The 12,982-nt window shown below is 35.2% G+C and overlaps 1 protein-coding gene across 1 annotated transcript; it reads right to left on the bottom strand.

The window, feature by feature from the left end:
* Positions 1-2,001: 2,001 nt before the first annotated feature.
* Positions 2,002-11,551, bottom strand: LOC120339773 (protein Wnt-5-like). Its single transcript, XM_039407973.2, has 5 exons — positions 11,089-11,551; positions 9,325-9,593; positions 5,509-5,648; positions 4,849-5,001; positions 2,002-2,949 (listed from the first exon to the last, which is right to left on the bottom strand). The coding sequence occupies exons 1-5, from the start codon at positions 11,184-11,186 to the stop codon at positions 2,491-2,493; spliced, it is 1,119 nt and encodes a 372-aa protein (XP_039263907.1). The 5' UTR covers positions 11,187-11,551; the 3' UTR covers positions 2,002-2,490.
* Between the last annotated feature and the right edge of the window lie 1,431 nt (positions 11,552-12,982).

Below are 12,982 nucleotides of genomic sequence, written 5' to 3'. Positions count from 1 at the left end.
AAAACGTGTGATTGAAGCTAGACTTTCCAACGGTATTTTTAGAAATAATAGTTTATCTTAATTGTTGTACAGGTGACACGCGGTTAGTTATATTACGAAATTAAACAAATGAGAAAAGTATATATATACTTTTGTGTACTAGCATTTAATTTATTTTTGTCAAATATTACATTTACAACGTTATAATTATTTAATGTTTAAGCACAAATTCAATTTATTTCATTTTACTTCTCTGATGGTTATACGCACTGTGATTTTTCCACATCCGAATATATATTTATAATTTTGAACACATCCAAGAATTTCAGTTTCAATATTTGGTGTTTTTGCCCACCACATCCCAGTAATTCACAGAGTGATGCTGGTTTTGCGTATGAATATGAACAAAAATCATGTCCTTTTGGGGATTATCTTCTTTTATGAATCCCATTACATTTACAGATACGTTTGTTTCAATGCTGCGAAGACAGAATGTTCGGGACTCCCGAAGTATGTGTATCAGGTTAGGTCAGGTTCGGGGACTGTCTTTGTTAGCCAAATGGCCATAGGTTTCAGTCCCTTTGCACAATTTGATGTAAAATAGGCAAAAAAAAAATAGTTGCCTCCATATTGGTACACATACTTCTGAAGCGCCGAATGTTTAAGTATAATTGCTTTTGTAATGTATTTCATGATATTGATTAACTTGGCTTTGTCAGGCCTGACTTTAGTTGTCAATTGCAAGTTCGGGTTTGACACAATTCGTATTTTGAACTTGGGCCTACAAATAAACACAACAAAAGGCCCAGAAGACTTGTATTAGTTCAGTTTAGGAAGAACGAGTAAAGCATTATTTTTACCCTTCAGCAACAACAACAATTACAAAAAAAGATCGATATTTAGATATACCTTTCGTGCCCAATTCTGCGAGATTCAAATATTTCAAGCTGTCCAAGGTAAGTAGGTAACCATCAGATTCGCGACGGCAAGCGTGGTCCTAACGGTACGCCTGCTAGTTTAGTATCTTGCTGTTGCTGACCAGGGAATCGCTATCAGTAGTAATGACTATTGACAGGTATGAATGTCTTTGTATATTACCTTGTGAACTATCCAGTAGCTCTACCATGTTCGTGAGCTTACGGTATTCAAGTATACAATGCAGGATTTATATATCACGTATTTTTTTTGGTCATGGCTTATGAATCAAAATTAAATTATAAAATGCCTCTTATATGTTTCTGATATTTTCATATGGGGGTTTAAGATGCCATCATTGATAATGTTGACATGCCGAAGAGTGTAGGCTATGGGTAGCGTGATAGGCTACTAGAAATGACTTCCCCTGCGCTCTACGGTATACAGGTATATATACCAGTCCCTTGGGTATTCTTGCCAAAGCAAGGGTTGTAAAGTTGATACAGCGCAAAGAAAATAACCTAACCGTAGCCCATGACTCCCACGTAAAAAATCTAACCAGCGAAGCTGTGCTTCTGTTTGGTTGCTGCGTCTTTCTAGCAAATCATTCATATAGCTTAATTGAAACCACCACGTTTGGGAAATATCGTGATTGTGAAATTTAATATTCGGTACTGTTTCGGTTTCATTCTTCAGCAGGAGCAAATGCCTCACAAATTTGGTTCTTTGCGTAAAGTTGTTTCGCCTAAAAAAATGTTGCCATCCGTTATTTAACAATTCTAAACGTTAAGCAGATTCTTCAGCCTTTTATGTACGACAAGATTGAACAAAATGTATGTGAGTAAAGGAAATATGCTATGGGAAGTTAATAAAATTTACGTCGTCAAATAGCAGTCTCTACAGCTTTCATTATAAACCTTTAAAGCGAAAATTTTTGTCACTACTTATGATATATTTGTCGACTTTAAGCTGTAAATATCATATCAGACCTACTACTTTTTCAGATTTAGAGGTAGGTTTGCATATTTTACTTCTTTTTGGTTATGCTAATATATCTTCCGTTTAGTTGGAGTTACATATCTGAAATTCTGGAAAGATAGAAAACTCATAAATAGTTTGATATTTATTGTTGGAAAATTTCGATCACAGTGTCAGCATAAAAATATACAAAAACATATTAAGTTATATAAAAATAACATAACCAGTTTATTGGCAGCAAATTATCAATCAGTCACGAATGTGGTGTAGTTGAAATGCAGCTCTTTGAGAACATGTCTACAGTATTACGCATATTAATAATGCTATTACGGATTCTGCATTCTACAAAATAATTACGAATAAAACTGGTTTAGTCAGACTTATTATATTCGTCCGAGAGGTGTTCCATTCGCACTTAATATATAATAATAAGTACGGATTGTTGGGCTTCCTATGTAGAGTTTATGCATCAACCCAAACGCACTTTGTCCTTGATTTTTGATCATCGGAATGCGCGCCCTGCATCGTATTTCATTCTGTGGCAGAAACGTCGTTTCAATTGCATATTCAAGCAAGTTGATGTTGTTCCACTTTGTGGATCTATTCAATATTGCAAGATCATCGGCAAATATGTTTCAATACACGTTTCTTACATTTCTGGCATTTAACAACGCAGCACCACTGAAATTTACAGTTACATCTTTCAACTATTTCTACTGTGAATGAATCGTAACCTCTTCCACAGCATAGAAACCCGCATCCATCTTTTCCAAATGAATCTTTATTGCATTCACGACCTTTCGTACCGAGAACCCCTGTTCGAGGGTTGGGGCTGCAATAATCGGGAGAGGAATCAAGATAGACGAGATCCATCATTCCAACATCTGGACTACTTCTCTTTCTTTTCCTTAATTCCCCACGCTTGGTGACCTTGACTTCAATTGCATTGTTGTGTTTTTCCTCTAACTTTTCGCCAATTTCACGAAAACCAGGAACTTGAAGCCAGCAGGTGTTCAGACTGCACGATCCTGAGACCCCATGGCACTTGCAGGTTGGGCGCGCTGCTCTGACAACAGCCTGTAAAAACATATTGATACGAAACTTGAAAAATATTTATTTTTGACCAAAAGTCCCCTCATGTGTGAAAAAAATTCAAATAACATAAAATCACTGTCGATCAAATTTGATCTTTAGTACAAAATTAGTCGAAACGGGCTTGACTGTGCTTAGTCTAACTTCTAATTTCAACGGGAGCAGCATTGAGATTAGGTTGCACTATAAGCTATCACCATAACAAACACAGCCAGTACGTCATCGGTAACGTTACCGAGCAAACACTCAAAATTACGTTCTTTCACTATATTACTAGTGTGATAAAACCTTATTTTTGTGACAAATTAGTTTTGCGCTGTCGATAATATTTAGCCGCGGATGATATCATGTAACGATGTCGTATTTGGTAAATTAAACACACCCGAGTGGTGGGTGAGGACTTTTGGTTAACGACATCGAGTTCTCACGAAAAAGTTCAGTATATCAGGCAATGTCGCAAGAATGGGGGGTATCGGGGCGTAAGGGTCACGTTCTTATGCAAACACGCCCTCCTGAAGCATAACTCTTTTTTTCTAAATTCCAAAAATGAGCATTATCATTTCTTTCTTAATTAATTGATTGCCAGAGCAAAAAATCTCAATTTTTATTTGTCGCTGTAATGCGATTAGAGGAAAGTTATGGAATCTGTATTTTGATGATTTTAGAATATATACACTATGTAAGTGTTATCTTCTCATTTTTTGCGTGATCACTCATTAAAGAATTTTTCCTCTTTATAAATTTGAATTGAAAAAACTAAAATTTATCATATTTTCGTTTTTCACCCCGTTAACATGTCAAGCTATGCATCATTACTCTGGGAAATTAACTAGAACATGTGGGTTGATCAAAGTAAAAAATAAGTAATGAATGTTGACTCTTAACCCCTTTTGATGTGGCTAGGGCGCAATGTGCGGGTACCGATATGGTTTGAGAGGTTGAACTTAAACTTGCTTCACATTCCTAAGAACTCACGAGTCATAATACACGCCATGACCCTTAAATTTTTTAAATTTAAATGAGGTTTCTATCTCATTTAACCATTTTTTTTGTTGTTTGTAAACGATTTTTTTCGTTGAATTTCTCATATCAAATGGAAAATACTAAGAACTGACTTGAAACAAGGTCAGAAATTATATATGAATTTACATTGCACAAGATCAAATTTGAGATTTTAGGGATATATAGGTAAATCTGTAGATACCTAATGATAGGCATTCAACAAATTCTTTGCAGTAAATGGCACGTATCCCCAAGTTCGACCCACCTACGTCCCTCTTTACCTATTGTCTTGTTTTGCGTTTGATTCCTAAGTTGCGCGTAGCGAAGGCAAACAAAGATTTTGTCGTTCCCAGACTCACGTAACCGCTTGTCAACCCACGGTACGTTATACGCAAGTAGGTTGTTTATGAAAATCGGTGTAATATTGCATATAACAAAATATTAGTTTGTTACTTGTGAACAAGTAATGAGCCGTGGCGTAAAACGTGCCAATTTCTCGTAAATTTTTTAGTAAAATCTGGAACAAATGTTCAGAACATATCATGTAAGTACCAATACCGATTTTTGGATTAAGTTATGTAGCAATAAGTTACTATGTTACTATATCATTGCATGTGTAGAAAGGTACGGGTATCCTTCTCGATCCACCAGGTAAACCAAGCCATGAAACTTCAGATGGTATTGGATTAGCTGTCGTAATATTTTCTTGTATTTCCTAACCTCTGACCAAAAGAAATCCTATAATCTCTATGTTTTGGCGTGTATGTGTGGGGAAAGCTTTGGCTTGAAGGCCATCAATACTTTTTACTGTTTATACATTATATAGGCAGGTGGATGTACACCCTTTCGAGAGAACATTTTCAAATTTAATGTTTAACTTACCAATCTTCCAACTTCGTTATTATGGATGTTCATAGCTTTTTTGGCACGTGACTCTGGGCTTCGTGGTGATTGTACGTCTCTTTCTCTAGCATCAATGAATTCTCTTGCGAATCCATATGCGTAGTCGGTGTTGTCTCCGCATCCTCCCCATTCCTGAATTGAGAGATATTAGTTTTATACAAAAACTTTGACAGGGCACAAAAATTGAACTAAATAATGCCATCTGCACCAGGGAACAAGTTCAAAAGATAAAGATTCGCTTTAATGGCTTGAAATTTAGCAAAATCCTGTCTTTCGTCATTCCGTTTTGTGTAACATGCATTTATCAACGGTAGCTTGCCGATGGGAGAAAACACGCGATATTACAGACTTAACTTAATCTTTAATGAGTGTCTGTTGATCTGAGCATGACGTTCACGCTAAATTTGGCTTTATGAAATTGGCATTCGTTGGTTCAGAGTTATGAATAGCTCTTAACGTTACTCACAACAAGAGTATTCATCGACGGAAATTGACTTTACGACGCATTAACTGGTATTCAATTAACAGCACGCTAGATAAAATCTTAAAGTCGTACGATTCGATGTGCGAAATTTAACTTTCATCTCAAGCCAATGGTTTTATTTTATTCAAATCTTCCAACATTTTAATTGTACGTACCCACATTGCGCCAAGGCCCTTTGGTCTTGCCTGATTACTGCAGCCACAAGCTTCGAGTTTTCCTTCTTTGCATGCCCTGGCAATCTTGTGGACGACCCCTGCGGCGGATATGGCGTAGGTAAAAGCTGTTTCTCGACTTCCTGTAACAAAAGAAAATGATTTCATGAATCAACAGTATTAGTAAATCGGTTTAAATCGGAGTACGATGTATAAAATCATATTAGACAGTTTGGTTACAAATATTTAATCACGAATCATGTTAGGTACGTTTAGAGTTTTATTTAAACTTCATGCTTGTTGTGAATTTGTCTGTGTATCTCTTATTCGAATCGAAATATATCATCTATGATTTCAACAATTACTCTTCCGCCCAAATGATGTAGTTTGGCAATTCATCATAGAGGCGCTAATGTGCTGAAATCCAATGAAATGAAATTATCGCCTGAGTGACGAAAGTTTGTCGAGTGTTAATTGAATGATGCGGTAAAATTGCTTATAAGTGTGATTAATATATCTGTTATTAGTTGATGATCGCTTCGCAAAAAATTCAGCATATCAAACGGCTGTCAACGCCATTACTCATCCAACAGCATTTCCTGCCAACCAATGTAAATGCGGTAGGGTCCAATTCTAACCAGAATATGTACTCAGTGGCTCAGATTTGAACTCACTTCACTCTAATTTTTTCTTCCGTGTTTCAAAATACTTGTATTGTGTGAAATCACTGTGACTATTGTGGGTTTGGAGATTGGCGAATGCCAAGATTAGTTTTGGTGATGATGGACGGAATAATCCTACCCAGAAAACAATTTCACGCTTCTAGAGACTGGGACCGCAAACTGAGGGTCGATACAAACTGGGTAAAGCGATTTTTGAACTTCAACTTAATCTTGAAACTAATTTCAAATAGTGTTAAGAATAATCTTCCCAATGATATTAAGTGAATAATTCAGCCCAATTTGTACCAGCTGTTCCCTCAAGTGCCTGTCTGATTTTTTATCCATACACGTCACCGCAAGTAACCTGATACCGAACCTACTCAGACGGACGTCATCTGGGGTTGGATTTTGATTAATTCGCGACAACTGCAGCCTAATTTTCATGTCAGGGCGGAACATTCTAAACCCAGGAAAAATTTATTGTTAGATGTAAAAACGCTTCAAAGGGGAATCAAAGAGAAATTTGTTTTGTGTTTCTTTTCGTATAGGTCAAATGTCACCACAAGGTGACCGAAAATGCGTAGATCGTTACCCACAAAATTGTACAAAATCTAAAATCTTCCCATACGCACACGCAACGCTGTTTTGCGTTCAGTGTATTATTAAACTTAATATTTTGTTTGGAGGTAAGCATTGCGAAGCACTTACATCTGCCATAACCTGGATGTGAATTGGGTCGTGTTTTTGAGAACAGCTGACCCATAGGAGACAGGTGTGATGGTTAACCAAACTCTGAACGGCATGCGTGTACTCGAAGTCAGAAAGTTCTACAGTGTTTCAAACTTAAACACTCAAAATACCTAAAATATATACCCAAAAGCATGCTAACGGCATTAGCTAAGATCGTTTTGGTATACTCGTCTTTATTGAGATTCATATATATTAAAATAATATGAATTCAGTTAATAGCAAATGTGGACAAAATGTAATACTTTCATAAATAGCATTTATGTTGGGATAACTAATCCAGCCAAAACATCGTGGTAGTTTACATGTCATGGTAGATCTTTTTGAAATCACAGTTTTCAGCCACCCCCAACTTGTTCAAAGTTTTTAGAAAACAAATTGTGACGCACATAGTGAATTTAACACAGTTAGTGTACCCTATTTTCTTTATTCATTGAATTGAAAAATTAGCACCGGATTCGCTTTCACGTACTTTATTCTAATTGTTTAAACATTCTTGCCTGTTTTACCCACTCTCGAATAATGTTTAGGACACAAACCTAGAGTTTGAGCCTTTGTAAGGAAAGCGATCCTAATTTACTTGCTCTGATGAAGAAGAGTGACCGAAATTGTTTCGACACTGGTAGATGTTACTCTTACTTTTACTATTGAAACATTTAAAGTTTGTTATTTATTTTCTAAAATATTGATAGTTGTTTACTTCTCGTTGCCATGTATGTCATTTAATGGAATTACTGAAACCAAAATAAAGACTACATTGATTTTTTGAAGATTGACATTGTCTAGCCTAGTCCAGCAATTATAACATTTTGGTTAAGTACATGAACAACTCTGAAAGATATCCCAGACATGTTTCCGCATGATAAGAAGTTTACAAAACGTCTCACACCTGCGGACTCGACAAAATTGAGCGAAATGGGAATTCTTGGTTTAATTTTTACTGATCAATTAGAATGTTAAAGTCAGGGGATCTGTTTTTAAAACGATCAGAAAACAATTGGTCGTCAAAACTGATTTAGTTTACTTCACAACAAATTGAACTTGTGGCGCTGAAATTTTGACCTTAACTGATAGCTGTCTAGCTTTTTGGTTGGGTGGACATGAACTTTTGCCATAACGAAAATTTTGGTCTCGTAAATTAGACGCAGCTCGGTATGGGTCATAATTATCGCACCTCCATGGAAAAATTTGCCCTAGTTCAAGATTGACGTTCGTGTTCTCAAAACTGAAAGCGCTATTTCCATTATCGCGAAGCGTAAACGAATCATAATATTGTGATCTAAGAAGCTTGTACGGTGTTTGTTGTTTTTGAATTAGCGCGTGATCCATGACTAGAAATTCCCAGAATAGATAAAAACTTACAGTACATCAGTACTGTATGTTCCCAACGTTGTCCTAAAAATTTTGTGGCTTTTAATAAAACCTATTTAACTTTTGTCGATCCACTTTGTCAAATCAAATCAAATAACGGTTGAATAAAAATGACACCAATCGACACAGTTCACTTGGTAACTCGGAACTTATGAGCCAAACTGGGAGCGAGTCCGGTTGACCATTGAGCAACAACTCAGTTTTACGAACTCAATGCTCAATAATTTTGTTATGGTCTATATATTACTCATACATTACGGCCATAAAAAAGATATTCAAATCTATCATAAAACTCTGAAAACTTCCTGCACATTAGGAATACTGGCATGAACTGATGTAGCGGAAATGTGTTGATTTTGATAGAAGCCTGCCATTTTAGGTTTTACACGCATTTCACGGCTAATAGATTTTCTATATACAAACCCCTAATATTGGATCATTTATACGTCAAAATCACTTCCATCTATATTTTGGAAATCGGAAATCAAAAGAAAGCTATTAGGGTGTATGAACAAGGTCGTATTTATTGTTTTTATTCCGTCAAAACGGATGGAGCGCTATCTATTCCTGTCGCCGAAACAAATGTTTTAGAGGGAGGTTGGAGAAAAATACAGGGTCAAAATTGAGGTCACGGTTGCCATCTCAGCTGGATTTTAGTTGGGTTATCTTAATCTTGAAGCATCATCAAAAACCGCTAAGTAGCCTTAATTGCGGAAAACAACGAAGCGTAAACGAAATGGATATTATTTCATTGCGCAGGCGGCCGTTTGCATTAGTTAAAAAACTCGTTGTTGGTTCTGATAATTTTGGCAAGTTGTGAATGTAAACAGTCATAAAAGTCGACCACAATGCAGTGCGCGGTTGGTGTTTGTGTGGAAAAGATGATGAACGACGGAACCCATTCATTCGTACGTCCCAACTGTCAACTATTACCAGATTTTTCGCAAGAACATATTGTAGTAGTTTCATAAAACAACTTTTAGATTCTCTGAACCACGTCATATATATAAATTCTCCCAAAAATAAAAATGAATCTTACCTATATCAATCACTTTCCCGAACAAAGTGCTAGTGTTGAGATCAACATTTCGTTTCTTGTTTTCGGCGGTCGTACAATTCCATCTGTTTGCTCTAAACTGCCATTGACATTCATCAATTCCTTCTTTTGCTCCTTCGCTCACGAATTCGATGTGATCTCGGTATCTTTCACACAATGTCCGCTGACTGCGGGACAAACTTCGCATTTCACTACAAGGAATACTTTCATCAGCGGCTCGATTCAGAGACTTCTTATTCGACCCCAATTCCCTGTAAAAATGAAATTGAGAGAATATTATTTAATGTCTTGATATGATACGAAATATGCGTAAGAGATATTCGTAATTTTCATCTGTAGCTTGGATGAAACGAATCAACAGTTACAAGTGGGCAAATTTGCTTTTTACCTAAATGGAACGTTTAATAGTTCAGAGGCTGAGTCAAGGTTACCTTTGAAGAGTAAGCTGCCAGCCGTCGCCAGTCACGGGTCAAACTATAGTTCCCGTTAACACTTCGCCGCTTGTTGTTAGGTTTCCCATTAATTTACCATATATTGACGGCATTTTGGCAATAAATGGTGAATGGCAGAACAAAGGGTAAGATCGTTAATCTATTCAAATCGGATTTAGAAAATATTTTTCACTTTTTGTACACTAAAAGTTTTATTCATTATGGGTGGCGGTAACTGGGTCTTGCTACGGTTTGTGGCGAACAAGTAGCATGTCAGTGAAATGGTGATAACACAACAGTAAGTAAATCAAACAAATGCTAAAGCCTTAAAAATGTAGAATATTCACCCTTTTTGCTGTACTACATTTACATTTCTATTTTGCAATTTGTTCGATGATGATATTTGGATCGGATACATATACTTCAATTTTGAAAAGTTATCTGGTATATGTTAGTTAATTCTATATTTATTTTCAAACTTATTCCTCATTCTATATAAAAGTCTGGCTTGTTATATAATATTTACATTTGGCAAAACGAGCACAAAATTCCCTACTTGAACCTCGTCAAAAAACATCAAAAAGATAGATCTTAAAAAAAATCATTGTGTTCTACTATTTCAATAAGAATGATATTTTCCTACATCAAAATATTATGAGTATTACAAAGAATGACGCACTAATTCTATTTGAGTTTCTATTGAGTTTTACATGTTTCGTCATTTAAATTTGAGTTATCATATCAGAAATCTACCAAACGATGTAGTGCAGAATAATAGCGTCCTTATAGTTTGGGGCTATTCTGTACCATAAAAGTTTATTTATTCAACGATGTGTTTTTTGATCAAATCTATAATTACACAAAACTGTGAGAAAATATTGGAAAAAAAAACATTATTTTTATCAAATAAGCTTATTTGGTAAAATTAATGCAAATATAAGCACCGAGTTGAACTGAAATTTGATAATCTTGGGTGAAAGTGCAAATATTTAGCCGTTCTTTTACATTTACTATAGATATATGATGCTGGGAAGAGTTATTGGCTAAATCATTATGATATAGAACATACATGGGATGGGTTTTACTTGTTGATTTGATATTTTAAGTTATCTATTTTATTAAATATTATTCAAGTTATGTTATCAGGTAACTCAATGTCCAGAATAGATTAATTACGACTATTATGTTCACTATCGGTATATTCTGATTTGAAAAATAATATCCACAATATCTTTTTGGGATTTTGGACGAAATTGGACACACTGTACATAATATTACATCATTGTAATATAATAATACAAATAACAAGACTTACCACCATTCAGATCGTGCTCCTGCTATCAGTAAGACGACGATAAGTTTAACAATGACTCTCGGTCGATAATCACAGATTGTGCTGATAATATACGCCATCGTAGTCTGCTAAATTCCTCAAAATTCCCGATATCGAAAATATTCTTTGGTATAGTAGTCTTGTGGTTTTTACTCAATGGTAAGTAAGACAATGTCTGCTCTGGCACAAAACGTTAGCTAGGTAGATAAAAATAAGACTGAATAGGACGAAACAAAAATAGCTATGAATTATTTTTGAAAAAATGACGCTATACCAATGGTAAAAAAATACATGAATTTTCTCATGTCGGCATTAGCTCAGCTTCGCCTAGAACAAATTTGAAGTAATAACGTCTAATCTATGCTTTAAACTACAAAGCAGCCGAACGATTGAAGCCAGCAGGAGAAAGCTTCTCACCTAAACACGCGCTTGTTTATTATATCGCACCTTAGAAGCGACAAAAGTATGTCTCGATTTAGCCACACGTCCGAGATTAAAACTTTCAATCAAGCGTGGATTATAGATATATTGCTCAAGTAGCCGTGATATCTCAATATTTCATACTTGAACAGTAAACAAATGTCTCACCTAGTTAATGCGAATAAATTGGGAGATTTATCTCCTTTTGGTAAAATTGAGGCGCTAAAATTATTGTAATAACTTGGAACAATTTGTCAGGATTAAGAAGCAAATTTAACTATAACTAATTGATGGAAATTATATATGCTCGATTTTTCTCAGATTTCTAAAGATGTGTTGTTCAGACTGAAAACAATTCAGTACAAATAAAAAAATATACATATTTATTTTTATTTTTAAATATCAATTGAACACATTAAATGAGTGGATATCAGGATATTCTTAGGGCAAAAGGTTAAGATAAAAAATAACATTTCTTATTAAAGTTTAGCTCATATTAAGATAGATTCCTTGAAGCGTTCCCGTTCTTGTATCATTCCTGGTGTAGTATTTATTAGAATTTTATCACAAGATTATTTTATGTTTGTTCGGAATTAACACCAACTCTTCACCTATCCTGTATTGCCTTTCTGCCTTTAGATAGCAATTTTTATGTAAAGTCGGTGCAAAGTTGGATCGCGTCCATACTTTACAAACCTAAATCCTTACATAGATACTATTCTTCATAGTGCCATACTCTCCTAAACCGAAACGACACTTGTAACATTCTATCTGCCATATTTTCTCCAAATTTAGCTCAAATTTCTTTAATCCGTCGCTTTTCAAAACATTACATTAAATCCCTTTAAATCCATAGCGTAGTTGTTACTACATGTTATGTTGGTATGAACACGCTATAATCTATTTGTGTTTACTTTTATTAAATTTTGATTTAACTCAAAAACAATAACGTCAAAACAGACCTCTTGATTTCAACATATTATTTCGTCAGCTATATATATTCACGAAACATCCAACTGAAACTGACCTATGCTATTGCTATGCAGGTCAGTTCAAAAACTCTGACCAGGGCCAGTTTTTACTGAATTAACATGAATTAAGCATTTTTTATACTGGTCAAAAGCCTCCTGTTTTGGTCAAACTTAGTCAAATTCTCCAAACTTGCAAAAATTCTCGAACACTGACTGCACAAATTAATTATAGCTTTTGCACAGAAACGTACAAGCACTCTTGAATAATTATCTAGTCATCTACATTTACTCGCACTCGAAAAATTTCTTTATTTTATTAGGTAAACTTATTGTAATACGTGGTGCCGTAAATCACATCAAATATAGGGCTCTCTAACGTATTATTACAGCTTCCGTTTTTAATTATAAGACACGGTCGTAAAGATAGATTTAGCAAGGTAGTCATACGCATCATTTAGTTTTCAAATTACTTAGCCTAATGTATT

This window comes from Styela clava, chromosome 9 (genome assembly GCF_964204865.1).
Source record: "Styela clava chromosome 9, kaStyClav1.hap1.2, whole genome shotgun sequence".
Taxonomy (NCBI): domain Eukaryota; kingdom Metazoa; phylum Chordata; class Ascidiacea; order Stolidobranchia; family Styelidae; genus Styela; species Styela clava.
Note: the sequence above shows the minus strand (reverse complement) of the source record. Positions and strands in the feature narration are given on the sequence as shown.

Coding starts and splice junctions, on each gene's coding strand:
- LOC120339773 (XM_039407973.2), bottom strand. CDS start 11,186: ATGGCGTATATTATCAGCACAATCTGTGATTATCGACCGAGAGTCATT. Junction 5,002..5,508: donor AGGGCCTTGGCGCAATGTGG/GTACGTACAATT, acceptor CTCTCAATTCAG/GAATGGGGAGGATGCGGAGA. Junction 2,950..4,848: donor ATAACGAAGTTGGAAGATTG/GTAAGTTAAACA, acceptor ATGTTTTTACAG/GCTGTTGTCAGAGCAGCGCG.